At 53.1% G+C, this 22,387-nt stretch overlaps 4 protein-coding genes across 4 annotated transcripts; 3 read left to right on the top strand and 1 right to left on the bottom strand.

Annotated features, from left to right (window-relative positions):
• Positions 1-1,258: 1,258 nt before the first annotated feature.
• Positions 1,259-5,317, bottom strand: HER10_EVM0002488 (RNA recognition domain-containing protein). The gene is made up of 5 exons (XM_035482896.1): positions 4,420-5,317; positions 4,093-4,338; positions 2,512-3,845; positions 2,265-2,454; positions 1,259-2,213 (listed from the first exon to the last, which is right to left on the bottom strand). The coding sequence occupies exons 1-5, from the start codon at positions 4,555-4,557 to the stop codon at positions 1,740-1,742; spliced, it is 2,382 nt and encodes a 793-aa protein (XP_035328995.1). The 5' UTR covers positions 4,558-5,317; the 3' UTR covers positions 1,259-1,739.
• A 2,356-nt stretch (positions 5,318-7,673) lies between these two features.
• On the top strand, positions 7,674-9,963 carry HER10_EVM0009050 (citrate synthase). Its single transcript, XM_035478552.1, has 5 exons — positions 7,674-7,874; positions 7,969-8,033; positions 8,098-8,291; positions 8,352-9,095; positions 9,162-9,963. The coding sequence occupies exons 1-5, from the start codon at positions 7,767-7,769 to the stop codon at positions 9,458-9,460; spliced, it is 1,410 nt and encodes a 469-aa protein (XP_035329799.1). The 5' UTR covers positions 7,674-7,766; the 3' UTR covers positions 9,461-9,963.
• Positions 9,964-11,686: 1,723 nt separating this feature from the next.
• HER10_EVM0004909 (mitochondrial DNA replication protein YHM2) lies at positions 11,687-13,751 on the top strand. The gene is made up of 3 exons (XM_035474537.1): positions 11,687-12,486; positions 12,680-13,352; positions 13,415-13,751. The coding sequence occupies exons 1-3, from the start codon at positions 12,261-12,263 to the stop codon at positions 13,467-13,469; spliced, it is 954 nt and encodes a 317-aa protein (XP_035329277.1). The 5' UTR covers positions 11,687-12,260; the 3' UTR covers positions 13,470-13,751.
• Positions 13,752-15,618: 1,867 nt separating this feature from the next.
• Positions 15,619-16,517, top strand: HER10_EVM0008073 (uncharacterized protein; the record flags this gene model as incomplete). The annotated part of the gene is made up of 1 exon (XM_035477608.1): positions 15,619-16,517. The coding sequence occupies exon 1, from the start codon at positions 16,017-16,019 to the stop codon at positions 16,515-16,517; it is 501 nt and encodes a 166-aa protein (XP_035329689.1). The 5' UTR covers positions 15,619-16,016.
• Positions 16,518-22,387: the final 5,870 nt, after the last annotated feature.

Below are 22,387 nucleotides of genomic sequence, written 5' to 3'. Positions count from 1 at the left end.
TTGGGAAGAATTAGTCACTGACCAAATGACTAGCTTCGCCTCTACAGGGACCTTCGATGCAAACCATCCTACCCCCTATAAAATGCCTCCTCCAGGCCCCTTTACTCTAAACCCGACAAGGGTGCCACACGGAACGAGCCGATCTCATAAATCCAAGCATCTACAGCCACGGTATGTGTGTGTTTGTGTTTGTGTGCGTCTAAGCTTTAATATCCCTTTCTCGCCTGAAGGAATGTACTCATACATGCAAGCGCGGTCTCTATTCTTCTCTCGTCCCGCTTTCCCTCGCGCTGTATGTTACATGATGAATATGAAGGAGGTGACGGCACGGTAGGAGAGGACACTGGCTAGATTGAGCTACCGATTCATTATGTGATACTGAAGAGCGTAAGACAATGTATTCTTAGGCCCTGCTTGTATCTCGGGCAATGACTTTCGCTTCAAAGCCGTCCGATTCGTGTTCTGGAACAGAAACACGATACTGCAGAACATACCACCCTCGAAGCAATAGCGTCACTTGAATACCCCCCCGAGATAGGACGGTGGGATTCAAGGCATGCGCAAGGGGCTAGCAGTTTCTGATATAGCTCTTCTAAGCTGGCTAGGAAGAGACAGGAGCCATGACACAGAGGATAAATTTACATCCTACACCCTCTAATAGATATAACCTAAAAAAAGAGTTCACCCCCCGGTGGAGGCTACATCTCTTGGTGCTCATGCTGGGATTCGAACTCGGGGGTAACTCGCTAAGCCTGTCGTCGAGTAGGCTGGTTGGCGTTTTTGATTGTCGGCCATTGACCACTCCACCACCCAGCCAGGTTTGACCTGACCCGTCGACCTAGACGGGCGCCTCCTGGCTGGTGACGGGAATGGAATTTAGGAGGGGTATATACCCTTCTTGCGGTGGCAGTGCGTCACGTGCAGAAGGCAGGTATGGGTGGGAAGGAGGGAAGGTACGGCAGGCACGGCAGGCCCGGTCAGAACTTTCGAAATACAGGCGTCATGGTAGGGAGAAGGAAGACCTGACGAGCTACCTCTACTTCAGTTTCTTCCCAGCTCAAAGACTGATTCAAGGGTTTCATTGTCCCTACGTCCACATGCATGAATAGATTGAACATGAGCCACACGTATTGTGTCTACGAATTCTGATTGTCAAGCTATACTTTCTTCGGTGTCAAATATGACGATCACATTGGTGAGAGAGCACCTTTCTTAATGGCCATTCTCATGGCCGATGGGCGTAAAACGGTGCTCTTTTGCGGACTACTGTCAATATCCAAATCACCAGGGTATCACCAAGGTTCAGGAACCAGATGTAGACTCAAACGGTCCTTTTCTTTTTGCTACGTTACAACGGGAGTTCGAGTGAAAAATCACCCTACAACCAAGAACCAGTTTACCAAACCCTTGAAGCCCAAAAGCCAGCAAGACTACGATACGATAAAGCATCATAGTGCGCGGGGTATCGAAAAAACAAAAGTCCTGATCCACCCCCTTTCCTCTCCAAATGAGCTCAGTTACTTTTGGTGTGGGTATTTCCTTTTCTCTCCTTGATATCCTTGCCCAGCTACCTCCCCCATATGAACGCCGGCCCAATGCACACATCCATGATTATCGCAGGCCAAAGGCCAAAGCTCGCGAGGGTCCAAAAGGACGTCGAAATGCAGAAGCAAATAAAGTATACCCCCTTCCATATACAACGCTCAGCGGATCCGAGAGGCCGCGGAGGATAGAAACACTCAGTTGTCCTTGGCGGCCGGGAACGCGAAGCCGGGAGGGTACGCAGGCATGCCGTTGGGCAAGGTACCGATGCCGTAGGGGAACTGCTGCGGAAGCGGCTGAGAGTTGGCCGAAGAGAACTTCTTGTCGTCACGGCGCTGGTCACGGTCGCGGTCGCGGCCACGGCGCCAGCGACCGAGGTCCTCGCGGCTGTCGTCGCGTCCACCACCACGAGTAGAGCGAGGTCCGTGGTTGCCGCTCTTGTCGGTCTGCATGCGGCGGCTGATGGCCTTGGAGGAAACACCATTGCCGATCTCGATATCGGGCTCCTCCACGACCATACCCTCTTCGATGGGCTTACCGCCACTGCCTCCATACTCGGCAGTCAACATCCACTTGCGATCAGCCTCTGTAAGCTTGCTGATAGGAATGATGCTAACACCCGTACGGTAATCGCTACAGTCGCGCGGACCGAAGCCAACGCCCCAGCGGGTCTAGGTTGTGTCAGTCGAAATACATAGCAATCAGAGATCTTTGGGACCTACTCTCAGCTGCGACTCGTCATCGTTCTGCGGCATGCTGCCATTGGCACGCATCTCCATGCCATCCTTGGCACGAACGGCATCCTCGCGGGAGACCATCTTAACGAAGGCGTGTCGCTTGTCCTTGTTAACGATGCAAGACTGAACCTGGCCAAATCGAGTAAAGATGGCACGAAGCTCGTGCTCAGACTGGCTATGGAGGCTGTCAGTCAATGTCCAAATAAGTGGAAATATTTCCGGCTATACTTACTTGACACCGCCGACGAACAGCGTGCGGCTCAGAACCTTGATGTGTCCAGGCTTCAAGTTACGGTCATACTCAACCCACTTGGCATCCGAACCACGGCGCGAGTCACCATGACCACCTTGAGAAGCACTGTGGCTTCCATGGGGGCTACGCTGGCGGTACTCGCTACCATAGCGACCGTCTCTACTGTCGTGACGGCCTCGATCGGGGGAGCGATGTCCATAGTCGTAGCCATTGTCGCGGTCGTGAGAAGAACCACCCGAGTTCCAACGGCGGCCAGGCGATCTAGACCGGGTTGTACGTTCATATTTGCTTCCATTTCCAGCTCCAGGTAAGGTGCGCATGTAGCCATTTCCCTCGCTGGTGTTACTGGGCTGAACAGGACCGCCCCATCCCTGACCGCTGCCGTAGTAACTCTGGGCCGCGATGGGGAGTGGAGTAGATGTGGTTGAGGGCGTGGGTACAGGCGGTCCCGCAGGAGCAGCGCTGTTTTGGTTGCTGGCAGCCGCAAGTGCTGCGACAATTTGCTCCGCGGTGAATCCCGAATTGGCAAACATCTGCATGAGAGCCATTTGCTGACCATTGACTCCCTGAGGAGGCTGAGAACTAGCTCCTGGGAACGGCAGACCAACAGGAGGAGCCTGGGGCTGGCCTTGAGCGTATGCGTACGGAGTCGCTGGGTTAGGGGGACCACCAGGGAAAGGAGGCATAGAGTACGGAGCCTGGGGGAACTGGTTGACGGCAGGAGCTGGAGGAGGCGGCGGCGGCGGCTGCTGTTGCTGCTGTGGTGTAGAGCTCTGGAGTCTAGAGAGCAAGTCCTGCAAGTTCTGAGGCACTGCGGGGGTCTGAGTCTGAGCCGGGGCGGGAGGCTGGATATGACCATGGGCCTGGCCATAATTGTGACCCTGGTTGAAGTTCTGGCCATGTCCATTACTCTGACTCTGGCTATTCTGCGGCTGGCCGTAGCTCTGGGTCTGAGGCTGGCTCTGGACGGACTGCGTAAGTTTGGCCAGATTGGCGATGATGCTATTGGCATCAGCAGGACGGGGCTGAACAGCCGGGGGAGCCGCGGATTTGGATCTGTAGCCCATGGCCTCGACCAAGCCTGGTGGGGGACTACCCTCAGGCGTGTAGGACTGAACTGAACGGGCAGAGGAGTCAGCAAATTGTGAACCCAGGCTAGCACAAGGGAAGCGATGAAGCTTGTTGATCATCTGGTGGGATGGTGACATACTCGGGTCAGGCGAAGATTCGATCTTCCGCTGGAAATCATCGAGGACATCAGGAGAGAAAGTGGCAACTCTACGCCATATCTCGAGCAGCTTCAGCAATTTCTCCTACAGAAAGGGCAGCAGTGTAAGTAGATTATTCAACCATGTCAACAGAAAGCAAAGAACACATAGACACCAATGAACGTGTCCGAACGAGTCTCAAGCGTTCACTCTCACGTTCTCCAGTGTGAGGTAGATGAAAGGATGAAGGGCGAAAGACATCCCGGTCCATGTCAGAACCATTATGAGATGTGCCAACACGCAAAGTATTGTAATGGAGGGTGCTTCGAAAACTGCAACATTTGATGCGTACCTTTTGGCCTTCGAGGCGCAACTGCACCATGTCACTGATGAGGGTGTGCATGAGACCGGTAATTCGGTGACAACCAGCGCCAAAGGTTCCATCTTTCGCAGAACCATCAACAGGCTGGCCGGACACTCTGGCTTGGTCAAGCCACTTGCGCATCACAGAGTCGATCACGTATAAGACTCCAAGCTTGTAAGGAGCAGAAAACTTCTTGAACGTGGTATACAGTTTCTGGATGAGAACCGACTCATTCTACAGAGAAAGTTTCGAGGTTAGTCTAGGTACTTGGCTAGGCAAGCGAGATGCGACGCTGCGTTCGATATCGTATCGTACCTGAATGTTGTCGACACAGATGGTTGTGATATTAGCAATGCGGTTGGCGGTGACACCAGGAGCCTTGTAATTCTGCATGGGTTCGAGGGCGGCTTCTAGCTCCGCCACAGCAGCGGCGGCAGAAGTCGGGGCAGCCATTCTGCAGGGCGCTCGCTGGCAACTAAGATATGGCGATGGCGATTGTGGTGTTTTTCCTCAGGAGTTTGTCTGCGAGCGAAGTACGATTGGGAAGAAGGTAGATAGTTTGGTTGGATTGTGGTGGGCAGGCTCGAAGCAAAACAGACGAAGTGCCAGTAGCTAGGGCTTCTTTTTTTGCTCTTTGCGGCCTGCAAGAAGGGTTGTTCAAGAAGAGGTTTACTGAGGGCGCGGGGAGGTACGCGACGTCCGGGAAGTGGAAGTAGTCAAGAGTAAAAGAGTGCCACGCTCTTTCCTAGAGTAAAATCAGGCAGGTACGTCCGGTCGCTCCTTCCCTCGATCAACAACTTTTTGTGTGTATTTTGGTTTACAGACCGCGCAGGCAGAAATAAGGTAGATATCCCAAGATGTCGCGCGACGGCAATGTGTCCAGCACTCTAAAGGTACGAATGGATCGAGTTCCTGAATTGGATGACTCTCTACTTTGTACGGACAGAGCGTGCGACGCCTTTTTTGACGAGTCGTCCCAAGGAGGTCACAGAGGAGAATTTTCAAGTGGCAGGAGCCGTCGACGGTCTACTACTTGATTTGATTTCACCCACGGTCGGACTCTTGCGGTCCTCGAAGGCGAAATACGATGTTCGTCAGTGTACGATAATAGTCTCGATGAATACAGTTATCTTATGCTGCCGACGGGATGGGCGTGATGCAGCGTCGCGCTGGAGAGGTTCGTCAGTTTTTCTGAGGGGGAAGGGGGAGTTGTGGTTGGAAAAGAAGAGATTCAGAAGTGGGGATGGAATGGAAGCTGGGACACGTTTGGAGACGGCGCTGGAGGCTTGCCGTGCAGTGGGCGGTGGCACATGGCAGGTAAGGTCGGGTGTGCAGCGTGCCCATGATTACGGCTTTATTCTTGGAGACCAAAGCACCAATCAAAACCATTGGCATCTTTGTCATCAAGTCATCAAGAGCAGGAGCTCACATTGTTTGCTGAGGTCGGGTGCCCAAGCTTCTTTCTGCCTAAGGCTAAAAGGGAAGCTGCTAAGGCACGAACCTTTTTGCTGACTAGCCGACCCTCGAAGCGAGATGATGGTTCCACCGCCGAGGTTCTGCCGCGAGGAAGTACTCCGTCAGGTTGAAGATGGATCGCACCGGAATGCTAAGGTAGATACGCTGGTGATGAGCTGGCATAATAAATAAGTGAGAAAGGCCCATTCGACACAGTCGTCTCAATTGCGCCAATATGGAAATAACAGGAGATGCTTTGGGTCCCGGCGCTTGAATTGGCCCAGATTGGCCAGAGCACCTTTCCACATTGGCGTCGCCGGCCCGGACATCAACGGGAGAGCAAAGGTCTTTGTTGTCACGCTCACCCGCAATTATTTCTGCCAGTCTTCATATTGTTCTCATCCACATCCGTATGCGGACAATACCCACCTACTAAATTATCTGGAGAAGGTGTGCTAGTTCCCCGGCAACATAACTCTTTCGATCAGAGCTGAAGTTGCCGGCAGACAGTTGCGAAAATACATCTTATCAGTAGGATCTTGACTTCGAAGCTTGACAGATTTCTTCGCAATCGCTGCAGCTTGTCAATAATGCCGCACATACGATTGCATCGAGTTTACGTGATAACCGGAATACATGGCCACACCATCTGCCATTGCCGTGGACGAACGGAAGCCTCGTTCTGTTCCATGTTGCACGAATACGTGACCGGTATGAGCTTTCTCGGATGAGGCGGTCGAGCTGTGCCGTGGTTGGAAGTTCGCTCCCAGACAGGCAGGAGGGTCGAAAACGCAGTTTTGATTGGTCGAATGCTGCACCTGCGGCGGGTTACGGAGCCTCGGAGCTGACGGGAGATGCGCGAGACAGGGCTCGGAGGAGAGCAACGACTTGCATCAACAAGTCCTCCATTGACTTTGGCTCCGGGCGGATACTTGCCAATGGCAACAGGAGCGCAAGCGCTTAGTCCGGACATGCTCGTTGGCGAGGGTCAAATCTTAGTAAGAAAGCGTGGACTCGTGGGGGCCGGGCCGCGATCCCAAGTGCCTGGGGAGGTACACAGTCCCTTCTCAAATTCTACCGTCGTCCAGTCTCACCGTGAGGCGCATTGTCCTTGGCCACCTTACCTTACCGCTAGGCTACGCACAAAGTCAAGGCTGCGATATTGTGTTCAACAGATACTTGGAGTTTGGCTTCCGACCTTCGGACGAAGAGCGGATACTCCGAGAGAAGCCGCCCAGATATCCACTTATCTCGGCTTTTCGCGCGCAAGAACGGGGCGTTGTGATACGGGAGGTAAAACTAGAGACTGGAGCAACGACAAACTGGAGTGCGCGATGCAGATTTTCCGGTGGGGCCGACGAGCGACGCTACGTAAAAAGACGGAGACAGGTTCAGGGAGATTGAGATCCCAAGATTGACAGGATAGATTGATTGGAGTCGCCGGTTGGGGGGACCACGGGGGACACGGGGGGCACTGGAGTCTTGGACACTTGTACATTACAGCCGGTACGTATCCTTTTCGCGTCTGCTCGCCTCACCGGCGTTTGTTTCTCCCTCGTTGCTTGAAGGCCGGGAGAGAGAGTCTTGACCTCAGGTATCAACGGTGTAGAGGTCGTCCGCCACCGCAATTGAAACCTGCTCGAGTAAGGCACACCGGTGTCAAGAAGCAAGGTAGGTAGGTGGTAGGTAGCTAGTCTGAAAGGAAGGGATGTCAACGGAGTGCCGGACGGCGGCTGAGCCTCTCAATCAATTCCTGTACGCCATCGCAAATTGAGCGCTATGGCGCGCGTGTGTTGAATACCTCGGAAGACGGGCCTGGGCTCGACCTGCATTGGATCTGAGCAGCTTGAGAGCTCAAGGAAAAATTCCATGGTTGGACCGACGTTGGGGAGCACCTAAGGAAGGTAGGTAGACTGCTACACTGCAGGGCAACCGGCCGGGAGTCTAAGATGGATGACAGATGTACCTGCAGCGCCAAAACACCTAGCGTAGATACCTCATCCTGCCTGAGAGACAACCCGTATGCCCGCTGAGGTACATTGGTATTTCCGGCCACACCTGTGACGTGACCCCCCGAGGGCGGCCCCCCGGTCCAAGTGCGTCTTTGCTTCATATTTTTTTCTATCCCATTACCTGCGGCTTTTTTCTTTCCCTCCTTTCCGACCTTCATCCTTCACCAGTCCCTGAAGCCTCACGATACTCTTACAATGTCTGTAGCGCGTCTTTCCACCTCTGCTCTGAGGACTTCCCTCAGAGCCTCCCCTTTCAAGGTCTCGGCTTTCAACGCTGCTCGTTGCTACTCTTCCAAGAACCAGGTAAGTTGCTGCTGCCGCCGCCGCCGTTGTTTCCCTCCGGCCGTCCGGCCCTTCCTTACCTCGGGTATCGTGAAGCTGACACGTTCGCATCTAGACCTTGAAGGAGCGCTTCGCTGAGCTTCTCCCCGAGAAGATTGAGGAGGTCAAGGCTCTGAGAAAGTGAGTGCATAGCCATTGAGCCCCCTTATCGCAACCTCGACAATCGCTAACCTCGCCGTCGCAGAGAGCATGGCTCCAAGGTCATCGACAAGGTCACTCTTGACCAGGTCTACGGTGGTGCCCGTGGCATCAAGTGCCTCGTCTGGGAGGGTTCCGTCCTCGACGCCGAGGAGGGTATCCGTTTCCGCGGCAAGACCATTCCCGAGTGCCAGGAGCTCCTCCCCAAGGCTCCCGGTGGCAAGGAGCCCCTTCCTGAGGGTAAGTCCATTCTCGCGACTATTTTCGCAATGAATTTCCTTTGCTAACAAAACTTCAAAGGTCTCTTCTGGCTTCTCCTGACTGGCGAGGTCCCTACCGAGCAGCAGGTCCGCGACCTGTCCGCCGAGTGGGCCGCCCGCTCCGACATCCCCAAGTTCGTCGAGGAGTTGATCGACCACTGCCCTACCGACCTTCACCCCATGGCTCAGTTCTCCCTGGCCGTTACCGCCCTCGAGCACACCTCTTCGTTCGCCAAGGCCTACGCCAAGGGTGTCAACAAGAAGGACTACTGGGGATATACCTTCGAGGACTCCATGGACCTGATTGCCAAGCTGCCCACCATTGCCGCTCGCATCTACCAGAACGTCTTCAAGGGCGGCAAGGTCGCCGCTGTTGAGAAGGACAAGGATTACTCCTTCAACTTCGCCAACCAGCTCGGCTTCGGCAGCAACACCGACTTCGTCGAGCTGCTCCGTCTCTACCTCACCATCCACACTGACCACGAGGGTGGCAACGTCTCTGCCCACACCACCCACTTGGTCGGCAGTGCTCTGTCCTCCCCCTTCCTTTCCGTTGCTGCTGGTCTCAACGGTCTGGCCGGTCCTCTCCACGGTCTTGCCAACCAGGAGGTTCTCAACTGGCTCACTGAGATGAAGAAGTCCGTTGGCGACGACCTCAGCGACAAGGCCATCACCGACTACCTCTGGTCCACCCTGAACGCTGGCCGTGTCGTTCCCGGTTACGGCCACGCCGTCCTCCGCAAGACTGACCCCCGTTACTCTGCCCAGCGCAAGTTCGCCCAGGGTACGTATCCACCATGAATGACAATCCAGATTCGACGTAAGAATGAGAATACTGACAACCCTACAGAGAAGATGCCCAACGACCCCATGTTCCAGCTCGTCTCCCAGGTCTACAAGATCGCCCCCGAGGTCCTCACCCAGCACGGCAAGACCAAGAACCCCTACCCCAACGTCGACGCCCACTCCGGTGTCCTCCTCCAGTACTACGGTCTTACCGAGGCCAACTACTACACCGTCCTCTTCGGTGTTTCCCGCGCCATCGGTGTCCTTCCCCAGCTCATCATCGACCGCGCCCTCGGTGCCCCCATCGAGCGCCCCAAGTCCTTCTCCACTGCCAAGTGGGCCGAGCTTGTCAAGAAGATCTAAACGTGTACGCTTAGAAGACGACGATGATGGTGGGAGAGAGAAAAACGGAGACGCGCCTGCGGACGCAAGTAATTTTGCGTGTGCGGGAAAGGCATCAGGGTCGCGTGAGCGATCAACAATAGACATGAAAGGCAGCGTGTTGTTTCAGTCAGGGTGGATAGAAAAGCTTTGGACGATACCATCCACTGCGCTTGTACAATACCGAGAAGGGCTGCTTTTACCGGGAATTACTGGGTTGTTTTAGTTACCTTGGGGCCGAGGCTGGCTTGCGTCCGAATACACATTTACGAATTTGAAGTTATAAAGACGTTCCTTTACTTGCATTGGTCCTTGCTTTACCATTCACTCGGTACGCTGACCATGGTCCATTCCCGAAGCTTGGGGCGCATAAAGATGCGATGGTATTGAACATGAGACGGAGCGGGAAAGGGGTGGATTTGCCGATGTCAGCGCGCCTCTCGACGTGACAGGAGAAGCCCTGCGCGCAGCGTGGCGCCGCGATGCTTGGACAGGCGGCCGGACTCGAGCTATGCAAGTTTTGGAGTCGAGCTTCTGCAGGCACGCGCGCCCACCAGGAGTTCGTGTCACTCTCAAATTTGTGATGTCTTATATAATCTCAAACTACGGTACCACCTTGTACTGCATAATATCCGTAGTCTTACTGTATGTAATCCACACCTCCCCTCGGGTTGGTTATACCCCAATCGATGTCCGGCGTGGGAAAGACAGCTCTCGAGTCTTGAGGGGACAAAAGAGGAACCTGATGCAGCTGCGAGTGGTTCCGGCTCAGGGATGTAGTTCCGGGTTTTGTGCAATGTGACGGAGTCGGGTGGTTTAATTGGATGAGGGTAAGGACTTCCTACCGTGAGGCTGACGCGGTGACACTGGGAGATCTTACGGGGAGTCAATGGGTGTTGGTGGCTGTGGATGTCAAAAAGGGATTATCGATTGTATGGCTGGTGAGCGTGAGAGATTGAACGTTCGCCTTTGGGCCAGGCCGCCAGAGGGAGGCTGCGAGGTACGGAGTCCAATTTGGGACGGTGCGGTTGAGGCTTTGGCAGTCGGAATATCCCCACGGAATTTTGCGTTGAGCTCTCCAGATGGGGACAAGGCTGGAAGCTGTTGGGGAGGGTTGAGCTCCAAAAAAGGACCCGGCGGGGCGCCTTCTTCGGTTTCTTGAATCTTTGGTGCTCTTAGTGCCCGTTTTGGTGTGGTTGGCGGAGAACCCACGGGCCAGTCCGTGGCACGGCGGACCTGTTGATGCGCGGCCTTTAGGTACGGACCCTGTTTTCTTCTGCTTGAGCTTCCAAAGGACCACAGGTTCCTGGTTTTGGAGCTTTCCACTTTCTTTTGTGGTTGAAATTCCAATGTTGCAGACGGCACAGCTCCCTTCCCAAGCTGTGGCTATAATGGTGGTCATTGATGTGTGTCTTGGTATCTGAGGTGAGGTGAGGTAAGCAAGCCACCGAGGCAATAATGGCTTGCTGCAGTTCATCCTCGTAAAAGGACCCGATGGATAAGGTAGCTGACATTGGATGCGAATGCTTGTAGTGGATGTGTACATGCCAACAGCTCATACCTGCTTCCAAAGCTGCTGCTATGTACAACTAGCTATGCTGGGTACTACCTATGGTAGTCAACTACGGATACATGCACTTCTAAATGAGGTCTATGAGCAGCACAATGCACAGGGAGAGAGGGATGATGAGAGAGAGTCGAGTCTAACAATAATGCTTTGACAGCCGGCATCGTCTCAAGTTGTGGGCGCACACGTCTCACTTTTATCGCATTCCCATCTCCATGCCACACACTCTCTCTCCGAGCTGTCCAGGAAGATGATCTACTGTAGGTATCTTTCATTTGCCAGTAGGGACACAGAGTACTTCGTACTCAAAGATGCAAAGTACCGGCGGGAGACATAAGGTGCCCAGTCAAGCTTACATACGCTGTTACAACCATTGGGGGAGACTTTAGACAAGGGGCTCTCGGCCGCCCGTCATGCTTCAAGGGTTGGTTGCTTGAGAGGGAACATCTAACTCTGTCTGGTCGTCTGTATCGCATATGCCCGTCCAGCTACCATCTAATAGGTTGTCCGAGGTGATACTCGGGTGAATAGCCTAGCCTAAGGCTGTCAGATCGGTCCTCCGATCAAGGCCAAGTCCAAGGCTAAAAAGCCCAATGGAGTCCAAAGTTGACCCGGTTCCAAGCTCATCAAAGCCCGCCCTAGGAAGATAGACTGGAGAGAGAGTGAGCATTGAGTGTGGGCTGGGACCATGGAAAAAAATTGAGGAGCTCCAGCATTCAGGTAGCACACCCCTGCCCCTGCCTTGCCTTTTGCTCACTGTTCCCTCCCAAATCCACTCCAATTCCCACGTGCAAAAGGCGCCTGCTCCCACGTCCGCTCAGTCACGGAGAGCTCCTGCTTCTGTTTCTTCGGTTTCTTGTCACTGAGAACGCACGCTTCCACCCCCGAACTAGCAACCAAAACCAGTCCAGTCCCCCGGGCGCCTGACTTTCAAACGAACACATCTCTCCTCTCCTCATACACAAAAGTCACCTGTGACCTCGGCCTTCCTCCGAGATACACCTATCAACACACAGCTCGAATATCCGAGGTCATTCCCAGCCCTTTTTTTATCCCGCAACCTACCGCATTTTCCCCCATTCCTCGCTTGGCTCCATTCCCAAGCATCTACCCCGTACTTTCCATTAAACCTCCCGCCGCACCTCGCATCCCCCGCGAAGAAGCACCCTCCTCCCTTGGTCAGGGCCCCTTTCCGTCATCACAAGTAGCAGAGCCATGGTTGCCGTCGCCACTATGCCCGCCCCCATCGGGGAGCCCCAGAAGCTGGAGAAGAAGCCCGTCAAGTTCTCCAACTTGCTGTTGGGCGCCGGTCTGAACATGTTCGAGGTCACCACGCTTGGCCAGCCGCTCGAGGTCGTCAAGACCACCATGGCTGCCAACCGTGGCGACGGCTTTGGCACTGCCCTGGGCCGCATCTGGGGTCGTGGTGGTGTCCTTGGTTGTGAGTAAACTCCCCATTCTCAATTCTGATGATTCGCGTGATTCTCCGAGATGACAGACTGGAGATCAATCCGTCAATCGAGCTGCCTATCGCCGCCCGTTTGATGGCCATCGATTGCTTGATAATGAAGCTCTCCAGAAGACAAATCACTCCACAAGCAAGAAGCATCACTGACAATTCTCCTCCCTCACAGTCTACCAGGGTCTCATCCCCTGGGCCTGGATTGAAGCCTCCACCAAGGGCGCCGTCCTTCTCTTCGTCGCCTCCGAGGCCGAGTACTACGCACGCAACGCTGGTGCCTCCGAGTTTGGTGGTGGTATCATCGGTGGTATCACCGGTGGTGTTGCCCAGGCCTATGCCACCATGGGTTTCTGCACTTGCATGAAGACGGTCGAGATCACCAAGCACAAGGTCGCCTCCACTGGCGTCCCGCCTCCCAGCACCTTCCAGACCTTCATGGGTATCTACCGCAAGGAGGGTATCAAGGGCATCAACAAGGGTGTCAACGCCGTCGCCATCCGTCAGATGACCAACTGGGGTTCCCGTTTCGGTCTCTCTCGTCTGGCCGAGCAGGGTATCCGCGACGTAAGAGGCAAGAAGGACGGTGAGAAGCTCGCCGCCTGGGAGAAGATTCTTGCCTCCGGTCTCGGTGGTGGACTGTCCGCCTGGAACCAGCCTATCGAGGTCATCCGTGTCGAGATGCAGAGCAAGAAGGAGGACCCCAACCGACCCAAGAAGATGACGGTCGGAAACACTTTCCGTTACATTTACTCCACCAACGGTATCTCCGGTCTCTACCGTGGTGTTGCTCCTCGTATTGGTCTCGGCGTTTGGCAGACGATTTGCATGGTTGCTTTGGGTGATATGTGAGTTGGCCCCACCCCTTTCGTCACAGAACACGGACAGAACTAATCATTGGGAACTACAGGGCCAAGACTTACGTCGAGAAGCTCACCGGCGACAAGGTCACGGCTAAGCATTAAGATGGCGTTACATGGGGGAATATAGACCAATACCTGGAATGGTCGTTGGACTGAGGATGGGGCTGGCTGGCTAACCTGGTCAAAGGCGGACTCCGTGTGGGGGAGCTGTTGTAGCTTACCTTACCAGTAGCACGGATGAACCCCGCCGTGGCCCCGTGCGAGTGACATCCCCGGGGCTCAGCGTCTGTATCTGTTCTTCATCTGGCTTTATGCTTATCTTAGAGATTACTCGTTATGGGCTGCATTTTGCGCCCTCAGAACCATATACAAAAGATTCGTGGACTTTGTTGTCTTTGCTGCTCGTGACAGTTTGTTACAAGTGAATCAGGAGCGATGACAGGTACATCACCACACATACAGTACGGAATAAAGTCCGCTCGAGGCCCGGGAATGAGGTTGACTGGCTCCCGGACCGGCCGAGCGTAAGGAGTTCGGATGCGGGTCCGGGGGGGAAGCTTGTTTACCCGCGCGGGCTGCAACTTTGACCGAGTCCACATCCGCTGAAACGCATCGTCGGGGCCGGTACTGTGGTTCCTCTCTCTCTCGCTGGGGTTCTGGCGGCGGTTGTGTGGTATTTATGGAACGTATTCTCCCCACTCCTTTCGTTGCATTGATGACTTTTTTGTTCTATCAAAGGACCTGCCACTGTAAGCGGGTGTCGGGTGAGGTAAGAAAGCCTTCAGGGAGATACTTCTAGGGAGGGCGAGGATGAGTGACAGCTGGTTGTGACGGGATATGCTTGTACAGGTCTTTCTCATAGTACGCTCGCTTGCTGTTGATCGAGTTGTTTCAGCTTGCTGGGAAGGAGGGTTTATCTGGCTTTCTCTCTCATTGATAAATCCTTTTGTGGGTTTGTACGTTTGATACTTTTCTTGCCTTACCTACCTTATGAAACAATTACCGGTGTAATCACTCGACTTTGCTATATGATCTAGATTACGAATTCGTTAACGGGGTACCGTTCCTATTTTCCCTTGGGATTCTGTTCGTGTTGGTATATACACCATGTGCCAGTGGGGTGACAGGCCTCTCGGCTTGCAGGGAGCCCAATCTCGTACGTTGAAGTGCAGATGGAGGTCGACTTCCGGAGGGGTGTTTTATGGTTTGCCTGGCTGACAGCCCTCCATGTCGGCCGTCTACCATCAACATCTAAATGAGGCCTTGTTTAGAAAGGTGGAACCAGTCTAGAGGACCAGGTTCCTGTCGAGCGGGTACTAAACTTTTCTGGTCTCATGTACCAAGGCGGAGCATAGATTTGGAAAGGGGAGCCGGCCAGCGGAGGCCTTCTGCAGCCTCGAGACGGTGGGATACGAATTATTATATGGCTACAGATGTACGAAGCTCTTCGGGCTGAACTTTACGCGCGAAAAAAAAGGAACGTGTATGAGCCATTTTGCTCGAAAGAAGGAACATGTAAGTCCGAAGTTGAAACCGCGTAAGGTTTCGAACGTCGGGGAAGGCGGTAGACCCTGATGGATGAGGGTGCCGTCTGTCTATGAGACATTCATACGGCGGCATGTACGGGTGAAGGCAAACATCAAAATCAAATAACTACGGTTTAGAAACTAGACAGAAGATCTGAATACTCCCCTTGACTGTCCTGGACCGAGTTACGGGAGCGTAACTGGGTAGACTGATAAGTCAACGTCGACCGTTTGTTATTAGATGAGCTAAGAAGGAGCATGCTACTTGTACGGGAACGGAATGGGATAATGAATGGCATGATGACTGAACGATAAGCCAGTACAACGGTGCTCAAAAATATGGCAGCACTGCGTTTCAAATGTGGCGTCATCGGCGGATGGAGGCTATGAGTGAGCCGCGGCTGCAGAGGATAGTTTATATATTGACAGCCGCTCAATATTAATTGTGCCCCTTTCGTATCAATCACTCAAGGTCCCCGACATCTTATTTCGTATGCTTCTACGAAGTTTATTCCATTCTGGACAGTGAACATTGGAACGCACACCACCATGCTGGTATTTGGAGGATTCGAAGCCATCGTGGGCAAGAATTTGGCGCGTAATTCTTGAAAAGTTTGGTCATCGCATACAATAGTTACCGTCGGGAAGGCGACGAAAATCACAGGTATACACTGCATTCTATTATTCGATGGTAGGTCCCACATAGCTTCTCTCGTGCATGAAGTCCACAAGGTATCTGTCTTTAATGGAAGTATGAGCTTTCTCCGGCCCATTCCCCAGTTCTCCCTGAGCCTCTCTAGCCTTCTGTAAAGGCTGCTTATTATATATCAGTCAGGCAACTGGCTAGCCAACTGACAACCTTTCCTCGTTGTTGGTCGTCTAACGAAAAGAAATACCAAGTCTAGCCGCCTAGCCATCCTCGACGTCCTCAACGCTCTCCTGGCACTTGCCTCATAGCTGAAGGGCGCAGAGATTCCCCTTTTTCAGCTAACAACTCGCCCACTCGTTTCATCTTTACAATCTTAGACGGACATTATCTACATCCTTCTCTCTTCCAATAATCAAACGGGTGCAAATCTCATCAACTCAACGTAAAGTTCGCCCAAACCCTTCTCCAAGAACCATGAAGTCCCCAATCACCCTCCTCCTCCTCTTCCTCGCCACGACAGCGACCCTCGTCTCGGCAATCAAACCAGGCGGCAAAGGCCCGATGAACATGCCGCGCGAGAGGCAACACATGTGGCAGCAGGTCGCCTGCAAACGCGGCCACGGCAACACCTTTGTGACCCCCTTCAAGCTGACGGCCCTCGTCGACGAGGACGTCGGCGCCATCTGCCACCGCCTCTGGCACAACCTCAAGCGCACCGACCTCGCGTGCGCGCTGCCCAGCAAGCCCATCTGCGAGGACCGCGGCGACAAGTCGATCCAGGAGAAGAGGCTCTACTGGAGCTTCGACGTCTTCGCGACCTGCCCGGCCCTCGCGGTCGACTCGGCGTGGTACGAGAGCACGGGGAACATCTGGGGCAAGTCGGATTGCAACGAGGGGCTGTACGAGTATGACGATCTGCCTGAGTTGCCGTTTCCTTATAAGAAGCAGCGTCCGACTGCGACTGGGACGGCTTGAGGGGTGTTCTTGGAGAGAAGAATTTGGAAAGGCTTACGCTTGACGATGAGATAATTTGGGGAGGAGGTGGTAATGCTATTAGTCGAATAGTACGATAATTGAGGGTGGAAGGTTGATGTTGCAGCCCCCTGGGCGGGTTTGTGGTTTGCTCACTTCATGGCTTCTCTTCGACTTGTGTTTTCCTACTTGTAGCGGGCTCCTCGATGAGGTTTCTCATCAAGAGAGCCTCATCATATTTTTCTGTGTTATTGATTATCCTGTATAACCTCCCATCTAGCCTCCTTCAGAATACTAGAACTCAAGCTAATATTCGTCACTCTCAAATGGAAAGGAGGTATGAGGTAAATCATCTATGGCGAGCGTCTTCTTGTTGCCAATGATTCCTGTTGATGGCCGTGGTGATTTCAGTAGGTCAGAAAGGCGGAGACCGAAGAGTTAGAGGTATTGACATCCGTGGCTTGTTTGAAGCCATACCAACGAGCCTTGCGGAGGATCAAAGACATGGTGATCTCACATAACATATGTTTCCTAGGGGAAGCTTAGAAGTCCCTCACAGCTTCCGTGAACGAGTATAACACGCAACTTGTCTTGAGAGCAGGCGGACCAACGATATGCCTCCTCTTAACATCGACCCGAAAGACCAAGCGAGTCTCCTCAGGAGCATCTTTCTTCCATTGCCTATGACCGGTCAGACCCCATCGCCATTGACTCATAAAAGGTTCTATATGGTATAGTCCTATTGCGGCGCTCTGCATTGTCTGGTTTTCAGTATTTACGCAAAACAAGGCGGTCATCGATGCCGGGTTCTAACCCTTGTTGTGGCGGTTTCCAAGTAAAGAGCCCCATATCAACGCCGATTCGAACATAAAGCCTGTGAATAATGTCAAGGTCACAGGTGATCCGAGAAGACAGCCGTTGAAGATGTGAGGATGGTTAGATCAACATATCTTCAGCAATACGAAGCGCTAAAGCCCAGTTCATGTATGCCAATCCATGGTTTCATACTCTCAACCAGAACAATGACAGGCAAAGCCCATCTCATATCGAGAGGCAAATCCTCGCCGAGCAAAGCCACATTCGGACTTGTCCTCACAATACTCAATCGTATTTGAAGAGAAGGGGGGCTAGATAGCCAAGTAGGTACGATTACACGCCAATGACTATGTACGTGAATCGAACCTTTAGAAGAGCTTTAACGAAGAGCTGTGGACAATATGCTGTTTGATGATCTCTCGACCGAAGGCACATGTGTCGACGATAGCTGTTGCCCGCCCAATCCCGCCCGTTATTGATCGATACCGCTTTCGGATCATTATCCAAGACTCCGTCCTCTCAACATGCCCGGCAAAACAAGAGCAAGATGGCATTTCCATCCTCTCAAGTTCGTCAACACAACAACCCACCACTTGCCAATGCTCCAACCCTTGTCAATTTCTTCCTTGACGCTTGCTCATCTCACCTCATCTCACTTGATACCTTGCCTGACAGCTCATGGTTTGACTTACACGCACACAAGCACAGCCGCACACAATCTTCAGCCTCGCCAGAGCCACAAAGTCAAAAGTCAAAAATCCCAAAAAACCACTAAAGCCTCGCTCCCGGAGATTCTCGCATTCGCGAATCCGAGAAAGAGAAACTGCGGAATACCCGAGACCCTTGATAGCTCCTCGCAACAAAGGCCTACAACCACAGCCTCAACCATCCGAATTTCCATGAGCCAGTCAGTCAGCAAGCCTGATTGTGCGTTACTTTGCCGGGCTGACTGATGTGACAGAGGTACAACTACGACCCAACCGACAGCACACTTCTCTCCCAAATATCGGACGACAAAATCATGCGCTCAAGACTGCGATCCCGTCCGCTCGGAGCCCCTTGACATCTGACGACTCCCTCACCTGAACCTTCAGTACCGCGACTCTCCCTACAAGGCACAATCATCAGCCGGGTAAGAAGCACAAGGTTGATTGCAAAGTAACAGCAATAGCGGTAGGATCTTGCTGCCACTCAACGCGCTCACGTGCCATTTCAAAAACTCATCAAACTCGAGAGTTCAAGTCCGCAGCCGCACGTGTGAATCAACCCGACTCAATAAGCGCAGACGTAAAGAAGAAACCTATACAGTTTTGCCAGTCCGGCCAGTCGGGTTCTAATCCACTGACACATGTCACATGGGACATTCCATCGCAGGAGAAGCCCATTCCAAACTCCATATCAAGATTTATCCAATCTTCCTGGGTATTTCATAGAAAATCCTAGCGCAGACATTTCATTTTTGTCTTAAAGCCCAAAAAAGTTTTCATCCCTACTTTATCCTTGATTTGACCTTTCAAATGGGAGCTTGGGCGGAAAAAAAGAGAACGTCGCAAACACTGTGTACAGAGTGACAGCTTCTCAACATGCCATGCCATCCCTCCCTTCCGTCTACAACCCAACCCACCCCGCACTATCAATGAAACTCGAAACGCGTCGGGCGTGAAAGAAACAAAACGAAACGCATAAAATGGAAACGCTCTAGAATAGAGATGCCACGAGGGGAAAAAAAGGGAAATGATTCATGACAGGAAGAGAAGGAAACAAAAGACCGGATGAACGGGTCGGCTGTGCTTTGGCTTGATGTTTCGTCCAGCAATTGAGCGCAACTAAGGTCAGTAGACAATACTACGTAGTTGCAAGATAAATCGCATTGCTACTACTATAACAGCAGCTCTCTGTCACTCGCAGAGAGAAAGAGAACCAATCCCATTCTCCCTTCTTAGCGTGGGAGAGTTTGAAGAGTTTTTTTTCTGCTTGCGCAAAGCTTATCTGTCTTATTACTTTCCCCGTCATATCGCACCTTTGGATCAGCGGTTGCTAATGGTCGCCAATGGTTGCCAATCTGCGACCGGCGGGCTTGGCCTTCCCCGTATAATGTATTACATGACTATTTCATGACCCCGAGCACGCAAAAAGAGGGCAGATCGGCCAGCCAGCCAGCAATTCGCAAGTTCATCAATCGCACTGTACGCAGTTGTCCAGACTGTCCTTCGTATACCAGTACAATCGTCACTCAAAGGGAAAGGGACAGAGAGTTTTTGCAAGGACGAAAAACGATCGAGTGTCGTCGCAAAATGACCCCCCAAACGCTTCAAAAGAAGCCACACCCGACCCGGTGTCTGCCGCTAGGGCCCAGGCAAGCGCAGGATAGAGTGCGTTCGGCGGCTTTCCTGAAGAGGTTGGTCTCTTTCCCCTGTTGCCATGGAGAGCCAAGGAAACAGTCAATAGTGTCCCCCCCAAATCCACGACAAATAAACAACAACACAACAACACCAGGTTGTGCACCCCGGGAAAAGCCATAGGCCATGGCGGTTTCACAGCGTTCCGTCTGAGAACCGACACGATCTCTAGCGGTTGGTCACTTGCATGACACCTAATAATCAGTAAATCATACCCAATGTACCCGGTCCCCACAGCCCGCCGCCGGTCTAACTTGCAAGGCTACGGTGGCCCGCCCAGTTGCCAGCAGAACCCTTCCCCCAAAGACAACTACCTGTGGTGTTTTGTGGGTTGTCGAGATGGGCAAGGCGGTAAGTGAGTTGGCACACATACGTAGTAGGTGATCGCAATTGGTGGCCGCAGCGGTCATCCCTCTCCATACCGCCGCAACCCGCTTTCAACATTGCTTCTAGAAGGGCGGAAAGCGGACACGCACCAACGGAGAGCGGGCGGACGGGCGGGTTCTGTTGGTGCTGCTGGTGCTAGCATGCTCCAATTCTCTTCCTCCTGCGACCCTCTCTCTCTGCTGCTTGTTGGTCGTTGGCGTGCTGGCTGCATCGCTGCATCGCTGCATCGCTGGCGGCATGTGGGGACAAACATCGTGAGTGGTTGCGGTTTGGTCCAGAGAAGCTCCGTTAGTGTCCTGTTCCTGTACCGGATATCTCTGCAGGACACTGGAGCATCTGCAGGATTGCCGCGGCTCAAAGTCGAAAAGATGGAGACCCCAATCAAACCGCAAGATCCATCCAGCCAAGCAGCGCGTAAAGAGGGTTCGGCTCCGTATTGCCATAGAATGCATGGTCAGTTCCGGGAGTGGATTGGTGTGCCAATCGCCGGTTCTCCCCCATGAGCCCATAGAACCCAACTGAACCCTTCCGACTGATAGACGGAGACTGCCCGGTCTAACGCTTCACGATGGGGCTCCTTAACACGGGACGCCTTAAGAGCAAGGCCTGGGAAACCGCGGCACACACCGCGAAAGAAACCGGGTCTTGTTCCCGGGCAGGAGCTGAAGCGGGAACTCTGGGCCATAAGACCATAATCAGAGGAGCCAGTCAGCCACTGACTCGTCTCCTTTGCCGTTTCCTCTTAGTTACTCATAGTAACGGGGGCGGTCGCCGGCATCCCTTGATCCTATCGAGTATAGAGGCAAGGCCCATGGCCCATGATAATGGACCGAAGCAAGAAACGGCCCGTAATCGTTAGCCAACGGCAACTCCACGCAGCGCCGTCACAGGGAGCCAGGGCCACTATCATTGATGAACCCTCACCGCTTGATGACGAAGTGCCGTGTGGAATGTCACCAGATGTTTCCCGGTGCTTTGGTCTCTCGTAAGAGCAAGTCCGGCTTATCCCAGAGACCCAGCCAGCCGCCTAGGTTGGCCTGTCCTGTATGCTCTCAAGGTTATTAAGTTTTTCGAGATTCGACGTTGTACGTCCACCTCTGACTGGCTGGCGAACTGCGAACCGAGAGCAGATTCAGATTGTCAACGACAAAGAATTACGCTGTCCAGTGGCAGGCTTTTCTTCTTCTCCTTGGTTCAGGTTTCACCTTCATTGGTCTGTTTCAGGCCCTCGCCCAGCTGCTACCCCAAGATGTAGTCTCGACTTCTGCCATGTCGTACGCATGCGACCTCGTAGACAGTAATCAGCCGCCTGGATGCGATGCTGTAGGCTATCCTTGACGTTCCATTGCCGACAAGGGAAAGAAAAATGAGATGGCTGGCGATGTCGCGCCGCAGCGCCGTAGCGAGTCGGGTCGAGTCAAGCACGTCGTGCCGACTTTAGACGATGGACGGATCAACGCTGGCCGCAGACTCTGGCCGCATATCTGCGCTGGTTGACGGTCTCAGGTCTGACAGCATTCCATCGTTGACCTAATGCTTCCGGAACTTTTCGAAGCGTCTTGGCCGCAGCTGCAGCTAGACGGATCCCTCAGGTACGAACTTTGGCGAAATGCAGCTATTCGCTATGTTGTACATGTCGCACTTCTCCATATCTCGAAATTTGCTTCAAATCCACATTCATCCCGTTGCAAGTTGGAACAGCCCTGTGAGTTGGGATGACGTCTGTCGTGGAGGCAGAACGCATTGAGCAATTTCAATCGGATGAAATGATGCGGGAAATCGGCAGACTCATGATCTACTTCAGCTCACTAAGGCAAATCGAAATTTGACATGAACTCCAGACCAAACCCTATCTGGCCTGTGCTGGCCCCTGTGGTGATGGAGATGTAAACAAACGTGATGGGTACCCATCTCACCCACAGCTTAATGTCCGAAAATACCAGGGTTAATCGACGCAGACGGTGCCATGATGCAAATGAGTGAGCATGCCAACCGTGCCCTCTTCTGACAGGGTTCTACGCGCCATCAATTAGACCTTTCTCGCGTGCAGTGCTTGCCCTTCTCGTCCCTCGTTGGCATTAGCAATCAGTATGTGATGTAGCAACGAGACGGAAAAGGCCTGGTAAGCTGTAACACGGTGACTCGAGTGAGAATCCCATCCACGTCCAATATTGTGCGTTATCGATCCGGGGGCCACTCCGCCATTTTGTCTGTCATAGTAATCCCCGCTGACAAGCCCATCGGCTCCGTAGACGGATGGATGGTCTTGTC

This window comes from Colletotrichum scovillei (genome assembly GCF_011075155.1).
Source record: "Colletotrichum scovillei strain TJNH1 chromosome Unknown Contig00009, whole genome shotgun sequence".
Classification (NCBI taxonomy): domain Eukaryota; kingdom Fungi; phylum Ascomycota; class Sordariomycetes; order Glomerellales; family Glomerellaceae; genus Colletotrichum; species Colletotrichum scovillei.
Note: the sequence above shows the minus strand (reverse complement) of the source record. Positions and strands in the feature narration are given on the sequence as shown.

Coding starts and splice junctions, on each gene's coding strand:
- HER10_EVM0002488 (XM_035482896.1), bottom strand. CDS start 4,557: ATGGCTGCCCCGACTTCTGCCGCCGCTGCTGTGGCGGAGCTAGAAGCC. Junction 3,846..4,092: donor TGCGCCTCGAAGGCCAAAAG/GTACGCATCAAA, acceptor CCCTTTCTGTAG/GAGAAATTGCTGAAGCTGCT. Junction 2,455..2,511: donor CTGTTCGTCGGCGGTGTCAA/GTAAGTATAGCC, acceptor CAGCCTCCATAG/CCAGTCTGAGCACGAGCTTC.
- HER10_EVM0004909 (XM_035474537.1), top strand. CDS start 12,261: ATGGTTGCCGTCGCCACTATGCCCGCCCCCATCGGGGAGCCCCAGAAG. Junction 12,487..12,679: donor TCGTGGTGGTGTCCTTGGTT/GTGAGTAAACTC, acceptor CCTCCCTCACAG/TCTACCAGGGTCTCATCCCC. Junction 13,353..13,414: donor ATGGTTGCTTTGGGTGATAT/GTGAGTTGGCCC, acceptor TGGGAACTACAG/GGCCAAGACTTACGTCGAGA.
- HER10_EVM0009050 (XM_035478552.1), top strand. CDS start 7,767: ATGTCTGTAGCGCGTCTTTCCACCTCTGCTCTGAGGACTTCCCTCAGA. Junction 8,034..8,097: donor GAGGTCAAGGCTCTGAGAAA/GTGAGTGCATAG, acceptor TCGCCGTCGCAG/AGAGCATGGCTCCAAGGTCA. Junction 9,096..9,161: donor CCAGCGCAAGTTCGCCCAGG/GTACGTATCCAC, acceptor ACAACCCTACAG/AGAAGATGCCCAACGACCCC.